We start from the raw sequence: 25,452 nt of genomic DNA on the forward strand, positions 1-25,452 counted from the left end.
GTTTCTATATACCTAAATTATAAAAAAGTCAATAGGAATTAAATTAGTATTAATTTGTAATTTTTAAACTGTAAGTCAATCTTTTAAATTATTCAGAGTGTCTATAATTTTTCTTTCTTTTGCTGAGTTGAACTTTTATAAAATGTGTTTCGTTTAAACTAATAATATTAAGTTCACCAGGACGGAAAATAAATACTAACGAAGGAAATAATTTTTTAAACATTAATACTATATAGATATTCAGTTTTGTACATGATTGTAGAGTGTTAATTAACCGATACAGTGTTATGAACTGACTTATGTAAGTTCATTTTTGGTGCAAAAAAGCTGGTGCAAAAGCGCCACTATCGGAAATTTCTGTAACTGAGAACTAGACCGAAGATTTACAAATGAAAGCTGCTCGTGATCTTTAGTATGGAAAACATTATTTTCTTTGGAAACAGCTTTTAGTTTATTTTGTAATAGCTGGTGTAACTTTGAATAGAATAATATTGAATGATTAATACGATTTTTCAGCCCGTAAGAAAGGCAGGTATTGAGAAACTAATTATAAGAGATATATAATTTTAAAAAAAATTTGTTTGCAGGACATACACGCATTAAAATTTATAAAATAAAAATGAAATTTTTAAAACTGAGCAACAATCTTTTTATTCAAACAAAGAAAAACACAGAAATATATATAAATAGTTAGTTTTTGGTTTTATTTGTTCGTAAAATTCACCAATAGTTTCCATAATTCAGCAGCCAGCTGCCAAAGTTAAATAAGTCTATATTTGAACTTTTATATTTTACATTTACCACAATCACCTATCTTATATCTCGAGTAGTTAATTCATGTCTTTGAGCAGGGACTCTGTATAGAGCCTCAAATCTGCCATTAAAAGCTCTGTGTAACAGTGATAAATGCTGTGTCTTGTTACTGAGTCTCCAACTGTGCTCATACAGAACAAGAGAAGCTATGATAGACAATAATGTCAGTATGAGTATGAGACCTACGCTAGCACTCATACTTGCTGGGGACATGCACACGCCATAAACGATTTCTTCCCTTCGACCTCTGAAAATCGCCATGTTTTCTCTGGTGAGATTAAATTCGAAAGCCAAGTCAGACGGAGCTATCGCTTGGAATCTCTGTTTAACGCCAAACACTGGCTCGGAGGATCTTTTTTTCCTGTTCAGTGCTCTTGGTGCATATCCAGTTCTGTCTTTGTCTGGTTTGAGACCCAAACCACCATCGTCCAGTGATGGGGGTACGAATCCCGCAATGGGGGACCTCATTGCAGGAGAAGCATCTGCAGCTTGATTGGTGGCCGGAAGCGTGTTGGAAGTTTTCGAATCAGTTTCGTCATTTATTTCCATATGATCGAATGATTGTTTCGTTGTCTGATAAAGCGTGTCAGTCTGGTGTTTTTCGGAGGTTGGTAAATGATCTGCATCGACTTTACCAGCTTCCGTCTTAGAAGCAGGATTGTCTACATAAATAAGATCTTCCTCCGAGTCCATTCTGCGATCAGATATAACGCTCATCATCATTTGTTGTTTGTGGGTAAATTGCGGAATCGGATATGGGTAGTGCCGCTTATCCTGCTTTAGATCACGAGCCGTCGTCTTTTGAGGCCACCTAGCAGTCTGGTACGTGAACGGTAAGAGGGTCGGCATCATCATCATCATTTTTGACATCATTGCCGATGACATATTTGTAGGCGGAAGGGTATATCTGGGCACATAAATAGGTTCAGGGAAAGGATTAGGAGTAGGTCCTTCCTGAGGATGGAACGCTTCTTTGTATAGTGGAAGTACCCCATCCGAATGTGTTTGAGATTTTAATTTATAGTTTAATGAGTGAGATTTTAAGTCTTCTTTTGTTAATGGTTTCACCTCATCAAATGTCCAAGGAGCAGGTTCTGGTTTTGGTTCTTCTATGCGTTTCTTTTCTATGTGGGGACGAAGAACTCCAGGATTGTACATAGGACGAACCTCTTCAAATGTCCAAGGAGCCGGCTCTGGTTTGGGTTCTTCAGGACCAGGGAAAAAATAATCATTTTTATGACTATTCGTTGATAATTTTTCTCTGATTGGACTCTCATGGTGATTATTAAAGTGTTTGTTAGTTTGATGAAATACTTCCTCTTTAGTCAAAACCTTTACATCATCAGCTGACCAGGCAGATGGTTCAGGTTGCGGAATATATGATAAATGTTTAACATTTTGTTGCACATGACTCTTAATAATTGATCCCTCGTTTTTAACAATTGCTTGTTTATGATGGGGAGTTGCTTCCTTCACGATTGGGATAACTTGATCAGCAGTCCATAATGAAGGCTCAGGTTGAGGAGGTAGGTCCGGAATTTCTTTCAAAATAGGTATGTGGTGTTTCAAATGCTGCTGGTTCTGCTTTTCATTACCATAATCAATCCAGTGAGCATCGTGGCCGATAATTTTATGATATTGCCCAACAGAAACAGGGTTTAGAGGGTTAACCACGTTATGAGTTGCAGCAGCTTTGATATCTAGCTCTGAGTTAGACTCAATGCCAGTTTCAATTTTGGAATTTTTTACTGGAAATGATGATGTTTTTGGAATTTTGTGTCCATATGGGATTACCGATGGATCAATGTTGGGCAACACTTCCTTGAAGGTTGCCGTGGTGTCTCTTTCAGGATAAGCAATACTTGTATTTAATGATATTAGATGTAATTTCTGTTCAGCCGTTACTAAAGAATCTCTATTCTTTTGCCGACCTTTTAGAGCATGAGCCGGTACTTTAGTAAGATAAAGCGGACGCTTCCTCTGAGAAGGTTCTTGAGCGTGAGGAAGTGGATGAGGTTTAGACTGAGATGTTTCTGGTCTTTGAGGTTTCTTTGATTCTAAAGTATGAGGCTGTTGTGCAGGTAGGTTGGCTTTTGTGAATTCGACGACTTTTTCTTGCTTCTTAGATTCCAATGCGTGCAAGAAATGAGTCGGAGTTTGAATTTGTTGTTTAGCTCTTGCGAATTCAGCTAACTTTTTTTGTTTTATCGATTCGAGGGAATGAAATTGCTCACGTGGGTGAGGATGATGGTCTATGAACAAGTTACTGTTGCAAGAGTCTGGACAACCATGCCGACAAACCTCTACCAGACAGTGCACAAGAACATCCAGCTTGTCAGGAAACTTGAAAGCAAAAATGTGTGAGTACGCCACGAGTGTCGCTTTTCCACCGAAATCACGGATTTTTGCAAATGGAGTAAGGAGAGAGGGCCTAACTACGCATCCAGTTTCATCAGTTAATACGATGTCATTTCCAGTACCATCACTGGCAATGCACTTTTTGACTCTCATGTCAAACTCTCGACTGTGATCATTTATGGCGATGACTAATGTCAGTGGGCTACCTATAGGAACTAATCCTCCAACTTGTCGAGCCCATGGACCTTTTCCTTCCTGTACTTCCATCCAACAGTCAATATCATCACCTATATAAACAAATGCGCATTTTAAAATATTAGTTGTCGAAGATCAATGAATGTAATTTTGTTAAGTTTTATAATATTATAAAGTGTCTGTAATTTTAATGAAATTGCATTATTACAGATTGAAGATTAAATATATGATAAACGCGATATACAGCACGGCTTAATAGTTCGCGCTTGCATTTTCCCTCCCTACAATCTCACGGAATAATTTTATATTTTAATGTTTATCAGATTTTTAAGAACGAGATCAGATATTTAAGAAATTACACTATTTATTTTAACGCAAAATTTGCTATGATTCAATATTCAAATAGGAGATAAAAAATAATGTTCCCATAGAAAGGAAATAGTGGACATTCCATAGGGAGGCATTAGATGTGCATAATATCTTTCGCCCCTTTCTTTACATCTCTTAATTTGCAAATCTATCAAAAAGGAAAAAATAGGTAAGGGTTTATTGATTAATAGGTAGACCATGGAATATCAATAACGGAATACACCCCAAACATGTTAACTCGAATAAAGGCTAAGTACGCGAATGCTTTGCTAGAAAAACAGCATATGTGGAAACAATATTCTGTCCTGCTTGTGATCACTGGACAGTATTCAGTGATCGAGTATGCATTCCAATGAATTATGCCTCTAATGATTGTATTTTTCCGTACTAAGACTCAATCTTAATGATTCGAGGGCTTCACCGTAAATGTGCTAATTAATAACTGCTGACATTGATTTAAATTACGTAATGAGACTCAAAAATGATGTAAAAAATTTTATGCCTTAAAATTCAATATTTTTCGGCTGTTAATTATTTTTTTTTTAAATAACTATAAAAAAATTAGTGAATTATTTTTTGTATTAAATTATCTTTGGATAAACGAGTTTATAATTACGTACTGAAATTTTTCGATTCGTTTACAAGGTAAATGACTAATATCCTGCATTATTATTGGAACCATTTTTTTTTTCAGATTGTGCAGATATTATACAGATTGCGACCCTTGAGGTTCAAAAATCCAAATTCGTTAATAAAAAGTTATGTTTAAGTAAAAGTAAGTTAAGTAAGTAAAAGTTAAAAGTTAAAAGTAAGTGCGTTTTTGTGTATGATTTCATAACTTGAAATATCCTTCCTCTAATGTATCAATATACCCCGATCCTTTAAGATTGAGTCTTAGTGGGCTAAAATCTAATCATTAGATAAAAAGTTATTCAGGATTTATTTACTCAGTTTTGTCTTTTATTTTTAGGCCTCGGGGAGTACCCATCCTGTGTATCCTGTTGCATTAGGTCCAAGAAAGTTAGACTCTTGGAATTTGAAAGAAAGAACAAGTCCATAAAGGCACAAAAAAATGCAAAAGCCAGAAAAACAAGGAAGTAAGTGAAAAGAGCACAGAAGAGAAATGAAGGGCAAAATAAAACAAAAATAGCTAATTTTATCAAAATAATAGACCGCGAAATAAGAGTTGAAAAAATTGCAAATGTCATCAAAATAGAGACTTCGTAATATGAACACAAATGAAATCCAAACGCTATCAAAATCAGGTACTGAGCAAAACGAGCACAAAAGTAAAATGCAAACGCAATAAAAATCAGAAACAAAAGCAAAACGAGGACAAAAAGAGCAAATGCTATCAAAATCAGGAACTGAGCAAAACGAGCGCAAAAGTAAAATGCAAACGCAATAAAAATCAGAAACAAAAGCAAAACGAGGACAAAAAGAGCAAATGCTATCAAAATCAGGAACTGAGCAAAACGAGCGCAAAAGTAAAATGCAAACGCAATAAAAATCAGAAACAAAAGCAAAACGAGGACAAAAAGAGCAAATGCTATCAAAATCAGGGACTAAGCAAAAAGAGCACAAAATATAAATGAAAATGCCAAAAACTTTATCAAAATTAGTGACTAATCAAAAAGAGAGTTACCTTGAAAATTGAGTTCAACGACGTCTATGTCAGATATAGCTAATGTGGGCTTGGATGAGGGTTTCTCGAACGATTCTAACCATTCACATCTGAGGCGTTTGGCCTCATCCCATGCTTCGAGAATATCTTCACCATACTGAATAATGATTGTGTTTTCATGGAATTTACCACTTAAGTCCTCTATTGTTCCACAGCTATCGTATCTGAAATAAAAAATCAATAAATAAAATAAGTTATTTTAACCCTTGGAATAAAGTATTTCTGCAACACAGAGCGCTCCTAGGATTCCACCAAATTTAAATAAGTGTCAGCAAAATTTTAGAATAAAATACTCAAATGAAGTTAGGATACAACTTGAATCAAAATTTCTCAACTGTAGGGAAAAAAATCGAATCTTATTTAACTTATAGCTTCTGAAACTATATGAACTAATTAGACTTTTATGTGAATAAATTATCAAAATTACTGCCTTATTCTCAGTTTTTGCAAACTTCTATGAGCCCAGCTAATGCAGCATTGTAATAAGTTTTTAAAAATTAAAGAATTAGACCATAAACGCTTTTCATTTTCACAAAGGCTTTTCTCCATATTGTCTTTTCGCACCATTTTCAAACTAAGCGTTTACGAAGCTGGCCTTGGAAAGGCTAAACAGGAGTAACAGTGAAGAGTAGGCAAGATTTTCGCTTTAAATCTATATAATTTATAATGTATAACATAGCTCTAATTGCAAATAACTTATTACAAAAAAAAAAACATGAAATAAACAATAAAATAATATTAATAATCGATGTTAATATCATTTTTAACATACTATTTTTTCATCACTGAATAACTAATTCTAAATACGGTTCGTTAGTGTTTAAAAAAGTTGGTCCTCGTCTACTGAAAAGCGACATCTATTGCAAAATGTTAGAACTATTTTCATTTTGTCCTAAAATTAAATAATATTGATAATCCTGGCTGAAAATAAGTTCAATTGATAAATTAAATTATAAGCCACAAAATTATAATAATATTTGAAACCTTCAAATTATTATAAAATTTACTATTAATGTATCAAGGAATTTGTAAGGGTAGATAAAATACAAGTTTACAGGGAAAAATATGAAAATTTTATCATGATGCTGCCATCTATTGACTTTTTATTTAATCACAATTTTCAGAAGTAAGACGATGAAATATTTTTATCTAGTGCTGCTATATACCTCCTAAGTAAATGTATTTTTCATGATTTTTTTTAATTAATCGACAATCGTATTTATAAATAATAATGAAGTCAGTTCATTAAAATATTTGTTAGATAGTATTTTACTTTAAAAATATTTAATAGGGATTGCTTTTTAAGAGTGCTTGATAATGTTTAGAACTTAAAGCAATAATAATGTGTAAATTAGGGTTTTGAGTTAGCAGTTTCAAAATGAACATTTTTCAGATTTCACGTCTATTAAAATTTAACTTTATTACAGTTTAAACTGATGAAAATGGTTTGATGGAGCTGAAAAGTTCATATAAATTGCACAAAAGCGGAGATACTTATCACAAATCTAAAAACGGACAAATTTAAATTATTCAACTAACATTTAAAAACTGCTAATAACTCATCTGTATTGCAAAAAATTTGTCAGAATGACCTAAAAGATACTGTATGCCTTATATCTAAAATTCTAAGGTGACTGCCATGTATTTTGCATGTTTCAGAGGAAACTGTTGAATAGAGTAAGAAGCAACTCTCAGTTTTTTCTTCTTTTTTTTTGAAAAAATTAAATTAAAATGATTAAAATCACGTATAAAATGCATCCTTCCCACCTCTATTATTTCGACTGTTGAGTTCCGTCCGGAGGATAAAAACCGCTTAAGTATAAATATAAAACAATTTTGCTGAAAATTATTATTCGAGTTTAATTAATTTAAAAATTACGAGTCAATTTATTCGATTGCAATTCTAGTTCCATAAATACATTTATTCAAGTTGTAAAGATTTGTTCCCAATTTTTTTCTAATATTTTTAGAATTTTTTTGCAGACCTTGTGTGTTTAATTCTAAAAATTACAATTAATAATACCTTAGCATGCAGCTAGATGGCAGCGTCATATACATTTTTAGTACTTTTTGAAAATCTTTCCTTGTGCCACAATTCAACCTCAGATTTAGTCAGTAGTGGCGCCATCTTTCAGAATCAACCATAACAAATATTAACTTTATAATTATAAAACATACTAAATTGCCTTTAAAGAATATTTCAATACAATGTCATTAAGTTTTAGATCTTTTTCTCTAACAATAGCAATAGGTTTATAATAAACTAAAGAGTATAATTAACAAAGGATGTCTACTTCTTTATTTCACAGTGTCAACCCTTTTCATAACAATTGGCATAGTATTTTTCTCCACTTACATAGAGTGGTAGAATTTACCAATTTACATTTAAAATAAGGAATTTGATTCCTAGGGAAAATAAAGAATTTGATTTGACCACCTCAATATATAAATAATTTAAACAAATATGCAAGACCTGTTCTAGCAAAGTTAAGCAAATTGAGCCTGTTTTAAATTTTATTTAATTAAATTTAAAATATTGATTGGAGCTAGTATTTCAGTGTAGGGGTGTATGCTTATGAGATAAACAGTGACTTCGTACATTTAATAAGTGGAAAATGGGGATAAAAAAAATATTAAAAAAGCTAAGCTTATTGAAGGTATAAAAAAATTTGATAGCTAACGTAGTTGTAGCTAATTAATCTATAAGAACACCTTTTCTTTCCAGTTAGTTGTTATCACGCCTTGTCAAAATCGCCAAGTTAAAAAAAAAATTTTTTTTTTTAGAGAAAATGGTGATTGGTTAACTAAAACTAACTATGGATTCGTCATTTTTAAATGAACATTTGAAAGAAACTCTTATTTTTACCTAAATAAAGTTTTTCATGATGTATAGAAGTACAGAAGAGACACAATAATTGACTTACTGAAGTTAAATAAATTATTCGAAATGCTTCAATAGGTTATAGCTCTCGTGTAACTTGACGCTTTTTCAGATATGCACATCGACGGCTAAGTTCGATGAAGAAATTTACGAGTGTTACAAAACTGAACATTTTGTTTACGGAATAGATAAGAAACTAAACATTAAAACACTTTTTGTATACAACTTTTTAAAATTTCCCCTATTATCTGCAGCATTAGTATTAGTTTCGAAAATATAAATGTTTCACATACATGTTCACATACATGTTTCATATGTTTTAGTACTATATAATGAAAGTTGTCCCAAAATTTATGCAAGATTGGAATAAATAAAAACACTTATTAAATTTTAGTGTTGGCAGCCTTAAATTGAAATACAGTTGGACAGCTGACGTCATTTATTCAGTATCCTAAAAAAAAAGAGAAAGAAAATCTAACCGGTAGTCTTGCAGTCCAACTATGACGTCATAGCAGCTCAGATTAGTGTAAATATATGCATTCATATCATCAAGAGGAAGATATTAGCGCCTCTGCCATCTGCTGATAATCGAGAGAACCTCAGGAATAAGGTGAATAAGTTTACTAAAAAAAGCGTTAAAGAACGACGTGTTCCATAGATAAACAACATTTCAAAATTAGCGAAAGTTTGAATGTTAAAGTTCCTAAATTTCGTACAAAACAGGATCGAAATATTGATTTTACTTCGTGAACTGTGAAGAGAGTTATTGAAAAATTTAAGGAAACTAGAACAATTGGAGAAGCTAAACACACTGTCCGTAAAATACAGTGATATCTCAACATGCCTTTTGGACGTGGTTTCTACGAGACGGCGTGACATGCCATACTGCTCGTGAATCAATCCAATTTTCCGTCAGACATTTCCTGGATGCGCATTCTCTTGTTTCGGCAATGAGATTTGTCCCCTAGATCGATCACGTGATTTAACACCATTGGATTTCTTTCTATGGTATTATTTGAAGCCAAAATTCTATGTCAATAAACCGATAGTGCCGCATGTATGCAAAATAACAATAGATAAAAGATATAATTTGAACCAGCAAAGCTATGGAGCTCATTTGCGCAAAGGGCCATTCCAGATATAATCCTATCCTATGTACTTTAAATGTCAATGAAAACAAAATCAACAATTCGAAAAAAAACTGTGTTTTCCATTTAATTCAAATCTTTCTTAAGTTTTGGGATACGCTCTAAAATACAGTTATAACATACTTTATATGGAATGTGACTTCCTGCACACCCGCTCTTGGTGCGACATGGTAACATTTTTCCTGGTGATGCCCTGCATTTGAGTAGACTACCCCATAGAATGGTAGGTCAAATCCCATGTGAACCGTCATGTAATCTTTGCTACAGACCACATCCAGTCGATTGATTTGTGACTTGGGTGATTCTAAGGAGTTTCCATGAAAGTGATAGTCCTATTCCAAAAAGAATAACAATGTATTTTCATCCAAACGTAAATTCAAATTCTTAAGTGAAATTAATTAAACAGAAGGTAAAAATGAAAACAACCTTAAATACATTAATTCAAATTGGAATAGCGCTCAAGGCAGCTAAAACCAAATTCAAATCATATAAACTAGTAATAATATAAATTTACTCAAAAATAATTTAAATAAAAATTACTCAAAAATAGTTAAATAAAATTAAATAAAATTTAAATAAAATTTAAATAAAGTTGTGTGTTTACAGAGCAGCACTTCATCAGGGGACACACTGTCTGCAAACACACAGGAGCCTTTCTGTTGTTAGTGGCAGAGCCAAAACGGCACTGTTAGTTTCGTGTTCGGGGCACTGTTAGTTTTGGCTCTGCCACTAACAACAGAAAGGCTCCTGTGTGTTTGCAGACAGTGTGTCCCCTGATGAAGTGCTGCTCTGTAAACACACAACTTTATTTAAATTTTATTTAAATTTTATTTAATTTTATTTAACTATTTTTGAGTAATTTTTATTTAAATTATTTTTGAGTAAATTTATATTATTACTAATGTATTTTCATATTATAGAACAAAATGGGTTTACATAATTGAGGAGGATAAATTAAAAAAAAAATTAATTTGTTTGCATAACAAAAAACACGAGTCTGGCATTTTGGTAATCAACCCGATTCGTGTTTTTGACTAGGACTGGCCCACAACCCACAACATCATTGAAGCCCATATCGCGCAAGGTTTGAAAATCATTTATAATCTGGCACGGACCGTGATGACCCATGTGATATAGCTTTCGCCTTCCCATGCGAATTCCGCAACCGGTTTTCACCGCCCGCAGTGCTGACGCAAAATATTCTCAGTGGTAGACTGATCATGGGTTAGACTAACCGTGCGAGGTTCTCGTGGTCCATGTAACGCAAATGCGGGTTAGTTCCATCAAAAATTCTCCCAGTACTTGATCCAGGAGCTTCCATGTCTTCTGGATTAAGTTCAAAATTACAAGACTACGGAATTGAACATTAGTAGCCGTAAATCCGAAATATTGGCTCGCCTGTTCAACGACTGTTATAAAATATAATAATCTGGATGACGGTCTGGATAACGTATATTTCCCCTTTAAATTATACTAAGCATTCATATAATATACGTAAAACTGAAATGTCGAATTATAGCGAAAAATAGTTATCCAAAATACTCAAAATTTCGTGGTTTTTTCCATCAATAACCCACAAATGGGGGCTAGCTTTATTCTAAATGTTCTCCACAAATATTGCTTTTTCTTTAAACTTGATCCAAAAGATTACTTTACGTCTGGGTTTGGAGGAAAATTACTAAGTTTAGTTACTACGAACAAGACATACTTTTGCAATTTGGACCATATATTTAGCTTTGATAAAATATAATATAATCTATGACAGCGGTCCCTAAATTATAGAAAACTAGTGAAAGAATTTTTACGCCAGTGATAGAATTGTTAGTGAGCGCGTATGTTTGCGTTGGTTGCGCCAGTCAAAATTTACCCACTCATTTTAAACTGGTACGTCACATTGGATGAATATTATTACTTTTATAGTGATTATTATTAAGTAAATATAAATGAATCATTATCCATAATTTACTTTTTTTATATATATATATTTCACTGGAAGCATATGGTGTGCTTATTTGAATAACTTTTAAAATCAATATAATTTTTGAATAATTACTCCAACACGTCAATTTTGTTAGGAGGGAGATGTTTAAAAACTTTCTCTAATCAGTTGAAAAACTTTCCCTTTTTATAAAAACTGAGATAACTGCTTGGCGGTCCCCGAAGACCGTAAGATTGACGATTATTGACCTACAGGGTAAAATCATGCTATATTTTTTGTTATTATTATCTATTTCATAATATTGTATTGTGAATTTTAAATTAATTTAGTGCTTACATTAATTTAAATAGCATTTTAAAGTGCTCGGAGTGCAGAAGGTTGAAATCTCATACTGAAAATTGCTATAGTTAAAAAGAATGACTATCAATTTTCTGAAGTCAGTGGAGAGCAATAGATTCCTGAAGTTAATATATGATGACTTCAAGAAACATCACTTTAAAATTTAAAATCTTCTTATCTTAGTATTTCGTTATCATAGTCTTTTGTTATTATTGGCTGTTACACAGTAAAATATCTTTGTATATTTTAAATAAAATAAGTGCTTACATTAATTTAAATACTATTTCAAAGTGCTTAGAGTGCGAAAGGATAAAACCTCATATTGAAAATTGTTTTAGGTAAAAATAATGACTACCAGTTTTTTGAGGTTAGTAGAATGCAACGGATTCTTAAAGTTAATGGGTGATGACTTCATTGTAATATAAAATCTTTGTATTTTAGTATTTGCGCCCAGCATTCTTTTGTTATTATTATCTGTTACAGAGTAATATTGTATTGTACATTTTAAATTAATTCAGTGCTTACATTAATTTAAATAGCACTTTAAAGTGTGCTGAGTGCAAAAAGCGAAAATCTCATCTTGAAAATTGCTTAAGTTAAAAAAGTCAGTAACTGCCAATTTTATGAAGTCAGTAGAGTACAATAGATTTTTTTACCCCTTGGGGACGGGTGATTCACAAAAGCATTCGTAAAGAATCAAAATGCAAATAAAAAACGGTAACTTAAATGTAGTCGTTTCTAATTTGACAGACTTACTTTGCTTTTACTTTAATTATTGTCAGTTTAATCATATATATAATCAACGTTAGTTCAAAGTATAACTAAATAATTTTATTTTGAACTAAGTAATGGTGAATTAATTAAATAAAACAATTATAACCCCGCCCAACTGCTAAAGAACTACTTTGGTTACCAGTTTTATCTTTTTACCCTGATTGATGCGGTTTTATGCTGGCACGTATTTGCAAAGATGCCAACTTGCTCCGGACAGCAAATAATTATTTTAAAGTGGTAGTTTATCAATTGTGATTCTTGGTCTAATAAATTCAATTTAGTAGATTTTTATCTACCACTATTTCTAAATAATTCGTAGGCTTATATAATTCACCACTTCATTAGTAATTAAGTAATGATACGCCTTCATTAGTAATTAAGTAATGATACGCCTCTTTTAAAGCAAGCAAAAATAGTCAAATATTTGCAAAATTTACTTCGTAGCTATTTACCGTTCTTTTTAATTATTTTAGCGTGTCCGGAGCAGTTGGCATCTCTGTATTTGTGACGGCTCGAAAGGGTTAATGTAAATAAATTAAAAGTTAATGCAAAAGGCTGACATCTCATACTGAAAAATCTTTTAATTAAAGAGTAATTACCAATTTTTATTTACATAATTTTGTTTGAATAATTGCGGTTTTTCCGTTGTTACTTGTACTCATCTTATCAGGAATTTAATACTAAATTGCTGGTGAGAGCTGGCAGACATATTAGATAAAACAGCAGGCCTGACTACTCTTTTCGGGAATATTTTTTTTAGTGGCAGCTAAGTTTATTCTTTAATGCATATGTTGTTGTTGATAAATTTTAAATCATGTTGATAAAATTTATTTAAAATTATTTTTTACACCACTACTTGTAATGAATCGAATGTTATAGAAAAAACAAATTTGTTCCAATCTTCCTAAGGTGAGGCTTTTAAAATGTTGGCAAACTTACCAATATTTCTATAAGATTTAGCTTTTAATTGTACAGAGATGCCAACTTGCTCCGGACAGCAAATATCTATTTTATAGAGGTAGTTTATCAATTGTGATTCTTGGTTTAATAAATTCAATTTAGAAGATTTTTCTCCACCACTATTTCTAAATAATTCATAGGATTATATATTTCACCATTTTACAGTACTTACGTCATGCTATACCTTTCAAAAAGCAATCGAAAATAGTCACATATTTGCAAAATTTACTTAGTTATTCACCGTTTTTTTTAATTATTTTTGCATGTCCGGAGCAGTTGCCATCTCTGTATAATATTTAGTCTTAATAGCTATACAAGTATAAAATATATGTGTCCTCCTAAAACTGTTATTTAAATTCTATTTTATCAGTGATGCCTACTGCTTCGGACACGCCATAGTAAATTAAAAAACGGTAAACAACTACAAGCTAAAATTTGCAAACATTTGACTAATTTTGATTAACGGTGTGGTATGAAAAAGTTCAGAGCCGAATCATAATTTAAATTGTTTTACGTTGTTTCAAATACCCTTTGTCAAATACCAGCAAACCTGGTTGGCGAATTTCAGGCAAAGTGTGCTTTTCTTGTTTTTCAGTGCGTCATCTATGGCTAAGTATACGACTTCGCACACTTAGGCACGTTACAGCCTGTTTATAGGGCGAACCCATTCATACATCCATTTATTCAACCACATATCGTAATTTTGGCTTGGACCAGAGAATGATCAATCTCCTATTCAGTACCCCCAGAGATATTGATTTGTTATGTGATCTTGTAGGACTTTGTGACCCGACCAATTGAACGTGCACCAGTCACCATTTAATACACGCGGAATCTTCGCCTGGTGGGGATCAAACTCACAACCTCTTGGGCATGGGCCCAATGCCTAAACTAAACAGGCAACATCCCCCCATTTCAAACTAAAAAGATATGAAAAATCTATATTACCTGTTTGTTCCATTTTTCTCCTGCTGCGGTCAATCCTATTAACATTGCCAGAAGCGAAAGAAACATCGCCTGTCTCAGACCTAAAATTATTAAATTAATATAGAATTAAAACTTGACAAAAATTCGTACTTGCTAACTTTTCCCGTTCTAAACGGGGATATATATATATATATATATATATATATATATATATATATATATATATATATATATATATATATATATATATATATATATATATATATATATATACATATATATATATATATATATATATATATATATATATATATATACATATATATATATATATATATGTTTTTTTAATATTTAAAGCCTTAAATACATAGTTCTTAAATATCTAAACAATTCATGCAAACACATCATACCTGATAAACTGATACATAAAAGAAGTATAGAGTGACGTGACGTGTTTTAGCTCTGGTAAAATGTAACAAATTATGCAAATGTTATTATTTATTTATTGTCACTCATTTAAATATTATGGAAATTTGGAATTTTCGGGTCGCCAATGTATATGTAATATAAATCAGTGTTTTTCAAGCTTATTTACTTGGCGGATTGGTAAAATATTTTAGTAATTAATAAGCAAGTTTAAGAGTAGACTCTCGAAACATGAAGATTAAATCCTTCTTTTCACTTGTGCGATAACCTTAGGTGGGCCCTGGCTTTCTCCAAGAGTTTCCTCCAAACTGCCCCTCTGTTTGGCGACTGTCCTCCAATTCGTGATTTTGAAAGTATTGATGTCCTTCTCAACATTGTCAAATCACTTAAGACGTGGTCTTCGTTTTGTTCCCATAGGTTTTGATAAAAATATTTTCTTTCAGTTTCGGTCTTCCTGCATTCTAATTAAATATCCAACGTATTTTAGTCCTTGTATTTTTATGTACAACATCAAGTTCATAAAAGATTTTAGGAGTTAGTTCTTTTTCCTCATGAGTCGTTTACCTGAGTTCCACCACAGATACTTCGTAGTACTCTTCTTTTAAGAATTGCAATCGCCTCCTCGTCAATGTCCTGGTCTCCGAAGCGTTAAGTCAAGATGGGTCCTTTAAGAGTTTTATATAAGAGTAATTAAGTTCTTATTTTCAGAAATTTGGATCTCATGTATTTTTTTCAGACTGCGAAAACTTCTATTGGCATTTTTGAGTCGTTCATGCGTTTTTATAGTTAGGTCATTGTTATTGTTAATTTCTGCTAATTATTAAGTTATCGTTTAATTCTGCAGAAGTTTAATTCCAAGTACGTGAAAATTCAATCATCAAATCAAACATTCAGGGTGTTCCATTTTTTATTTTGCGCATTTTACGAATTTGTTCCAATGGACCTTCCGAAAATTTTAATTGAACAGTTTAAAAAACTTAAACTTGTTTTTAATTAGTACTTTCTCTTCTTTGAGATCAGATTTTCTCAAATCTTTTGTTTTTATCATCTAAATTTATTGATTACATGAACATAAACGTGAATATTTAGTTCACACACTTTTTAGAACTAAATATTAATACGCTATTAACACGTTCACGCCGGGGTGTCACGCTAGATTTTCTCATCTTGGCAGCGCACCGGAGTAAAAACTGGTAGCAATAAATTTCATTTTTTAGTTTTTTTCCGGGAATAATACAACTAGTAAAACTACCGTTGAATCAGAACTTATCAATTATGTAAGCGCCTTTTCAATAGCCTTTACTAAAATAACTAAGAATTATTAAATGCAGGAAATGAATTCTAACCATCCATGATTCAAAAGAAACGCCCCATCTCTATCGTAGGAACGAAATTAGAGGTCATATGCTAATTTATGTTTTCCAAAACAGTTATGACCTAAGATAATTGAAATCAATTAATTCCTTTGAGTTGAAGTCTCAGGTGTAGGTTTTTGTGTTAATGAGGATATTTAATTAAAAGGACAAAAGATATTTTTAAACCTTTAGTTACCCTTAAAGATGCTGTTTTAGTATATCACGCGTAGCAATAGTCACGCTTTCAAAATTTATTTTTGTATCATTTCTTTATCGAATAATACTGAGGAGCAAATTTTTGTTGTAAGTACTTCATAAAGTACTTTTATACGAGTACTTAATCTTATCTAATTTGGGTTCGAGGATTTTAAATCAGAAATTAGTTTTGATCTGAAATCTATAGATGGTTTTCAAAATGGTATTCTTAGTTTGTCTGTATGTACAAATTTATAAAGAACGTATGTGTTTATATTTTATAACCGTCGTTGAACAGCCGACCCAATTTTTACTAATGTTCAACTCAGTAGCCTTGTAATTCTGAATTCAATTCAGAAGACAAGGTAACTCCTGGATCAGTACCCCCAGAGGTATGATTTGTTATGGGAACATAAAGGGATTCGTACCTAGATTGCCTCATTTTATAACCGTCGTTGAACAGTCGATCCAATTTTGGGCTTTGCAACTCCGTAGCCTTACAATTTTTGAACCCAATCCAGAAGACTAGCGAATTCAATCCAGAAGATAAGGGAACTCCTGGATCAAGTATTGGGAGAAATTTGCATTCGAGAAGGATTTTACGATGAAACTAAGCAGCATTTGCATTACATGGAGAGAATAACAGCGAAAAACTCTCACGGTTGGACTGACGGCAAGGGAACTCAAACTCCGTCAACTACTGAGGATATTGTACTTACTGTGATCGGCGCAAGTCGGATGCGGAATTCATAATGACCACTCTATCCCTGAGCCATCACGGCTCTCTGCTTCTCTGAAAATAATACTTAAGACAAAAGATGACATTAACTTATCGCATCAAAAATTATTTATTATTGTTATTATTATTATTCATTATCGCCTTTTTCCCACCACTCTCAACGTAGCAGAGAAGGAGGGACACTTAGTATTCACTCCAGCGAATTTTAAAAAATCCCTGTTGGGACTATATTCTTAAATTGCATCAAAATCGTAGCGCGTAGAGAGAAAATGATCGCAGATTTGAAATCAATGATGTGAAAGTATCCGGAATCTGTTTAAAAAAATATCACGTAACGGAATTTTTTTCCCTTAATGTACTCAAAACACAAGATTGTTTTGTTGGTTTGGAATTTTCGAATAAATTTTAATTTCATATCAGGGTCATTTTTGTCAACTAAAGTGTGGATTTTAGGAAAATAACTTTAACTAGGAGAGCAACTTTCTTTTTTCGAAAACGAGCATTCAGTTATGTTTGAGTTCGGCGCTCTTACAACATGTAATTCCATCAGTACATACTAACTGGAATACATGATAAGGTTCATAAATTTGGCTTTGAAAAAAACTCAGGAACATAAAAAGAAAAATATATTCGATCTGGAGATCAAAAACCTTAATGCCTTTCAATTTAAATGTTCAACAATTAAAAAAATAGAAAAAAAAATTATTATTAAATGTTTTTTCTGAAATTCACTTTGTATAAATTAATTTTTATATTTCATTAAATTGTTTTATACAAGTGTTATATGGCATGGTTAACCCTTTCTCGCCGACTGTCACAGATACGTGTCAGCATAAAACCGTATCAATCAGGGTAGAAAGATAAAACTGATCGCCAAAGTATTTCTTTAGCAGGTTATTTGTGGATGAGGCTATAATTGCTTGATTTATTTAACCCCTTGGGGACGGGTGATTCAGAAAAGCATTCGTACAAAATCAGAATCAAGTTGCAATTAAATAAAAAACGGTAACTTAAATGTAGCCGTTACTAATTTGACAGACTTACTATGCTTTTATTTTAATTATTGTTAGTTTAATCATATATATAATCAATGTTAATTCAAAGTATAACTAAATAGTTTTAATTTGAACAAAGTAATGGTGAATTAAATAAATCAAAAAATTATAACTCCGCCCACAAATAAACTGCTAAAGAAATACTTTGATTACCAGTTTTATCTTCTTACCCTGATTGATACAGTTTTTTGCTGTCACGTATTTGTGACAGTCGGCGCGAAAGGGTTAATCCACCATTACTTTGTTCAAAATAAAATTATTCAGTAACTAAAATTGATTTGACATATGATTATGTCTTTTACTTGAACAGTAATTAAAGTAAAAGCAAAGTAAGTCTGACAAATTAGCAACGCCTGCATTTAAGTTACCGTTTTTTATTTATTTACTTTCTGATTTTGTACGAATGCTTTTATGACTCACCCGTCCCCAAGGGGTTGAAGATCGAAACCTTAAAAGTTGAACACTATATCCGCCAACTCTCCCGGATTTTGCGGGAGATTTTATTTTCATATTTAAAGTGGTAGTAAATATATACTATTTTTTCTTTTATAAATTTAATTTTTAAATGATTTTGATCACCACTATTCTTACAAAAATTAAGCTTATATATTAATATGCGTTACTGTTATGGTAGTCAACTTAATTTTTTTCAAATACAACGTATTTGTTAGCTTAAAATTGAAGTTTTAATTCCATTTTAATACCACTGGGAAAAATGATAATGGAAGGGATTAAAAGTTGGCAGATCTGTATATATATATATATATATATATATATATATATATATATATATATATATATATATATATATATTAATCTTTGAGCAATTCTTTAAGAGTACACTTAAGAAATTTGTTCAAAATTTCATGTTTAGTTGATTTCCACATCACAGGATGAAAACTAGAGACATGACAATAACAATTCAAAAGTTATTAAGATGTTTTTTTTTATTTCATTATAATTTTTTATTTATGGATAAGATTGATAGAAGTTAATATGGAAATTTGCTTCGCTTTTTTTCTATGATTTATCTAATAGCGACATTCATACATTCCAACTGGATTCTTTTTTTAGCAAATTTCAATTAAAATTATTATAACTTTATAACTACTAATACATTTAAATAATTTATACATAAATATTGAAGATTTAAGATACCGTTAGCATACCTGCCAACTTTTAATCCCTTCCATTATCATTTTTCCCAGTGGTATTAAAATGGAATTAAAACTTCAATTTTAAGCAAACAAGTACGTTGTTTTTGAGAAAACTTAAGTTAACAACCATGATAGTAACGCATATTAATATATGTGCTTAATTTTTGTAAGAATAGTGGTGATCAAAATCATCTAAAAATTAAGTTTATAAAAGGAAAAATAGTATATATTTACTACCACTTTAAATATGAAAATAAAATCTTCCGGAAAATCCGGAAGAGTTGGCAGGTATGCGTTAGATGTTTCGAACAGTGATCTAAATATAAATTTCATTTTACTACCACTAGATGAAAGCTTCATTGCAGGACATAAAAGTTGACAAGTGCATATGTTACCGTAAATGACTGAAATCAAGAGAATGTCGACTTTCACCGGTGAATGTCAACAATCACATAGTCGCTTTGGTGAATGTCCAAAATATTTGTTACATCCTATTTGATATTAATTTATTCGATATTTTAATATCTGCTGAGGATATATTGGGAGAAACATCAGTGTTCGGAATACCGGTTAAATGCATAGTAGGCAGTGGCACTGAACCTTAAAAAAACGTCAGTGTGGGGTTAACCGGGCAGTGACACTGAACATTAAGAAAACATCAGTGTAGAGCGGGCATACCTGCCAACTTTTCCGGATTTTCCGGAAGATTTTATTTTCATATTTAAAGTGGTAGTAAATATATACTATTTTTTCTTTTATGAACTTAATTTTTAAATGATTTTGATCACCACTATTCTTACAAAAATTAAGCACATATAGTAATATACGTTACTATCATGGTTGTCAACTTAAGTTTTTTCAAATGCAACGTATTTGATTGCTTAAAATTGAAGTTTTAATTCCCTTTTAATACCACTGGGAAAAATGATAATGGAAGGGATTAAGAGTTGGCAGGTATGGTGTAGGGCAGGGGTGGCGAACCTTTATGCACAAACGGGCCATTTTTCCTAAAAAAATTGTTTCTTTCGGTCATAGACGTGCCATCAAACAATTTTGACTTCGTGATTATTGGGAAAATAATAACACTAAATACTATCAACTCAAAACTCTTTATTTACTATGGAAAAGAATACATTTCGCAATGTCTCAGTTATACGCGTAATTCAACTTAAAGTAAGTAATATCAGTGTGACTTCTGTTGTTGCAGATTAGATGAGAAATAACTTATATTAGGTTGTAAGATGTTATTTTAAGCAGGTCTGTTAATTTTTTTTTGTTAGTGATTTATTGTTAGCTTGTTTTTTATGGTAATTAATTGTTTTTTTGGCATTAATTGTAATTTTTTTGTTAATAATTGTTTATTTTTTTATGTTTGTTTTTGTAAATTTTAATTTTATTGGTAAATTACTTCACAGTGAACTTCGTGATCGGTGACGTGCCCAAAATATTACGCGGCGTGCCATAAGTGGCACGCGTGCCATTGGTTCGCCATCCCTGGTGTAGGGTATACCAGGCAAATGTATGCCAGGAAGTGGCCCTTAACTAGACCTAGTAGCCATTTCGGGCATTTATCAAAGCGACTATGTGATTGTCAACATTCACCGGTGAAAATCAACAACCAGCAATTTCGGCCTTTAACAGTAACGATGTACATAATAATTCCGTTGAAAATATTTGTACGTCGTGCTCAAAATATTTTTTAGTAATAGTTGTTAAAATAAGAATCTAATGTATGTGCCTAAGCGTTAACATTACAACATACCTGCCAACTCTTCCGGATTTTCCGGAAGATTTTATTTTCATATTTAAAGTGGTAGTAATTATATACTATTTTTTCTTTTACAATCTTAATTTTTAAATGATATTGATCACCACTATTCTTACAAAAATTAAGCATATATATTAATATGCGTTACTGTCATGGTTGTCAACTTAAGTTTTCTCAAATACAACGTATTTGTTGGCTTAAAATTGAAGTTTTAATTCCATTTTAATACCACTGGGAAAATCAATAATGGAAGGGATTAAAAGTTGGCAGGTATGTTACAATTACTGTACAAAATATTTTTATTTTATACATAGTATTTTCTTTAAATCAGACCGCCTCAAGGAAGCATGATTCCAAATAAAAATATATATTCATTAAAAAATTAATTACCACTTTTTAAAATATAACTAAATTAATATAAATTTTAAATACTTCACTTCGTTAGCTTAATTTTCAATAATGTTTTCTCCTTATTAAAGTATTCTTCAGTGCAAAATATTACTGATAGAGTACTGAAAGGCAAATAGTAAGGAACAAGTTATTTAGACAATTGAAGTACGGGCCTTTTGTACATGTACAGTTCTAATCTATCTAATTATAATTCTATGATCTATCTCCAAACAGCAATTTACGTACAATTTCTAAACAGGATTTATTTTAAAATTCACTTTTGTGAACACTCACTCTTCTGCTATGTAGGGAATGCTAGGAGGATGGAGATAATACATTTCAGTTTACGATGCGATAGATTAAGGTCATATGTTTATTGCTTTGAAAAGTGGACAAGTGAATGTGTGCATACATAAAACTCAACTTTCTCAATAAAATTGTACATTCAGATAAAAAATAAGCTTAGTTAAAAATATCATTTCGAAAAGAAAAAAAACTTTAGTTTTTCGGGACAAAGCTAATTTTAGACTTTAAACCCCCCACATCCGAATCAGATTAGATCAAGTGCTTGTACAAATACAACCATATATTTGTTCTCCAGTATAAACACCAGAAACTATAAAGGGGTAGAATTCCGATTTCTCTTATCTATAGTAATTAGAAATAAAGCATTCCCGCTGTAACTCACACTGGTCAGGGGGTTTCATGAAAGTTAAAGCTCTTAATTTTCGTGACCAATGACATGATAGTGCTCGCTGCTTGCCTTAACTTTCCAAACCGTTCTAAAGCTTGGTCCAAGCCATTGCCGGGGATCTAACCCCCAGTCTTTCCCCTTGTCAGTCTAGTACGTTAACTACTTAGCCAACACAGCTCAGAAGCTGTCTGCAAAGGAGCCGTGGTGCCTAAAGGGATAGAGCGTTCGCCTTTCTATGAGGTGAACCGGGTTCGAATCCCAGCGATGGCTGGTCGATACGAATTCCGCACCCAGCTAGCACAAACTATAGTGCTGACATAAAATATCCTCAATGGTAGACGGATCATGAGTTAAGAGTCCCCTTGCTTAGGCTAGCCGAGGAAGATCTTCGTGATTTTCCTCACCATGTAACGCAAATGCGGGTTAGTTCCATCTTAAAATCCTCAACGTAGGTAAAATGTCTCCCAGTACTTGATCCAGGAGTTCCCTTGTCTTCTGGATAGGGTTCAAAAATTGCAAGGCTTCGGAGTTGAACATTAGTATTCGGAAGCGCAAAATTGGATCGACTATTCAACGACGATTATAAAATGAGATGATCTACTTACGAATCCCAGCGGTGACTGGTTGGCACGAATTCTGCTCCCGGCACGCACTGACCACAAGCAATTGTGAACTTATGTACGTACATATGTTTGATAACTCAAGGATGAAAAAAAATTCTCAATCAGTACTAACACAGTGCAAGCGGGTCACTGAAAAATACGTTTTTGAAATTTTTACAATCCATATAAAGGTTTAAAAAATGGTATTGAAACCAATTCGTCTGCGTTCTGTATTTCTAACGAATTATTCATTCGTGATTAATGCAAACACATAGGGCTAAAAGTCGATGTATATCAAGACGGAAAAGAGTAAAAACTGGTAACAAATAAATTTCATTTTTTTGCTTTTTTTCGAAAACAATAAAATATCCAAACTACCAATATTTTTCAACGGATACAATTTATATATAAAATTGCTTCGTCCCGGAGATTAAATAATTATATGAGAATTACTTACCACTATAAATATATATTGACTCCTCCCGAGAGTTAATTAACATTGAAATAGTACTACTGTCAGTAAGTTTTTTTTTTTAATTGAAGTTGTAGCTATAGTGACAAGTTTGTTCCAATTTTTATGAAATTTTTCTTATTTTTATCTTATCTACTTAAATTTTAATCTATAACTACGGTAGTACATTTTTTTCAAAGGTTACTTACATGCAACGTGTTAAAAAATTATATTAAGCATGAAAACAGATATAGTAAAATCCTACCTCGGAGTGCAGGCATATTCCTTAATAAAACAGACCATCCAAAATGGAAACCACTTTCATCGGTTAAACTTAAACAAGCACTACTGCCACAAAGCAATCCCAAAATCTAAATCACTGAATATTGGAATAAAACCAATTCAGCGTCGTAAGTAGGTACATAGGCCAATATATTGCGGATGTTTCCAAATTTTACTCCTACCAAATAGACATCTCCCGCAGCTTTTCTGTCACGTTCAATTTTTTTTCTTCTTTTTCATTATTATTTTTGGGACATTTCACACCAACGCTCTGTTCTCTATTCACAATTTACTGACCGAACTTTTGAAGAAGTTTGTCGATACCCACACGAAAAATCCAACCTTGTGACCCAGACTTGGAATACGCCTTCATATGAAGTGTTTTAAGTAATGAAATTTTAACAGCCTTGAATTAAGTTCGATGACTTTGTCAAACGTTTGCGTTGCTCATGAAATGTTTGTTTATGAAAAAGACGTTAACAAACTTTGATTCTAAAAAATAAAATTTTATTTGTTTATATTTTAGAGGGTAAAACAATGAAAATTAAAAGTTATAGAGCCGTTCATTTAGCTACACTATCTTAATAACCTTGATTTAGGTTCGATGATTTTGCTAAACGCTACTTCTGCTTATGCAATGTTTGTTTATGAAAAGAAAACAAAACTTTGACTCCGAATAACAAAGTTTTATTTGTTTAGATTTTGATCGGTATAACATTGAAAACTAAAAGTTATAGTGCCGTTACTTTAGTTATACTATTTAATCAACCTTGATTCAAATTGGTGAACTTAGTTAAACTTTAGTGCTGCTTATGCAATGTTTATTTATGAAAATATGTTAACAAAACTTTGATTTTAAAAAATGAAACTTTATTTCTTCAGATTTTGATGAGTAAAACAATGAACGTTCTGAACCGTTAGTGTTGTTTATGCGATATTTACTTATGAAAAGATATCAACAAAGTTTTGATTGTTAAAAATCAAATTTTATTCGTTAGATTTTGATCAGTATAATTTTGATCAGTATCCTTTAATTTAATTATAGTATTTTAGAAACTTTAATTTAAGCTTGATGACTTTGTTAAGCATTAATATTGCTTATGCTATATTTATGTAGTAAAAGGTGAAGACAAAGTTTTGAATTTAAAAATAAGATTTTATTTGTTTAGGTTTTGGTTGAAATATTTTCATGAAAACTGTTTATTTATGTTTCGTTGTGAAAATTTAACTTTTATAGCCCTTAGTTTAGCTATACTACATTACCAACCTTTGTTAAACGTTAGAGTTACTTATGCAATATTTATTCATGAAAAGATTTTAACAAGACTTTGATTTTAGAAAAGGAAAATTTTAGGTTTTTCTCGATTTTGATCGGTATAACAATAAAAACTAAAAGTTATAAAGCCCTTAACTTAGTTCTACTATTTTATCAGTTTTGATTTATGTTCGATTACTTTGTTAAACGTCAATGCTGTTTATGAAATATTTATTTATGAAAAGATTTCAAAAAAATTTTGCTTTTGAAAAAAAAAAATTTCTAGATTTTGTTTGGTTTAGCGATGAGAACTAAAAGTTTTTGAGCCCTTGATTTGGTTATACTATTTTAACAACCTTCATTTAAGTTTGATCACTTTTTCTAACTTTATTGCTGCTTATGCAATATTTGTTAATGAAAAAATTACAGCAAATCTTTGATTTAAAAAATATTTGTTTAGATTTTGATTTGGTATAATTATGAGAGCTAAAGTTATATAGCTCTTAATTTAGTTATACTATTTAAGCAACCTTGATTTAAGTTCGATAACATTTATAAATGTACGTTTTGGTTATGCAATTTTTATTAATGGAAAAATATAAATGAAACTTTGATTCGAAGGTGTCAAGCAAAATTTTTAGTTCTTTATGAGAATACATACGCACGTTCAGAGTTATTCAAGATTTACAGCAGCCG

At 31.6% G+C, this 25,452-nt stretch overlaps 1 protein-coding gene across 1 annotated transcript; it reads right to left on the reverse strand.

Moving 5' to 3' along the window:
• Nucleotides 1-644: 644 nt before the first annotated feature.
• On the reverse strand, nt 645-23,811 carry LOC107451107 (uncharacterized). The gene is made up of 5 exons (XM_043045489.3): nt 23,485-23,811; nt 14,409-14,488; nt 9,572-9,780; nt 5,381-5,583; nt 645-3,458 (listed from the first exon to the last, which is right to left on the reverse strand). The coding sequence occupies exons 1-5, from the start codon at nt 23,498-23,500 to the stop codon at nt 811-813; spliced, it is 3,156 nt and encodes a 1,051-aa protein (XP_042901423.2). The 5' UTR covers nt 23,501-23,811; the 3' UTR covers nt 645-810.
• Between the last annotated feature and the right edge of the window lie 1,641 nt (nt 23,812-25,452).

This window comes from Parasteatoda tepidariorum, chromosome 4 (assembly GCF_982258835.1).
Source record: "Parasteatoda tepidariorum strain Cologne lab strain chromosome 4, Ptep-v5.0, whole genome shotgun sequence".
NCBI classification, from domain to species: Eukaryota; Metazoa; Arthropoda; class Arachnida; order Araneae; family Theridiidae; genus Parasteatoda; species Parasteatoda tepidariorum.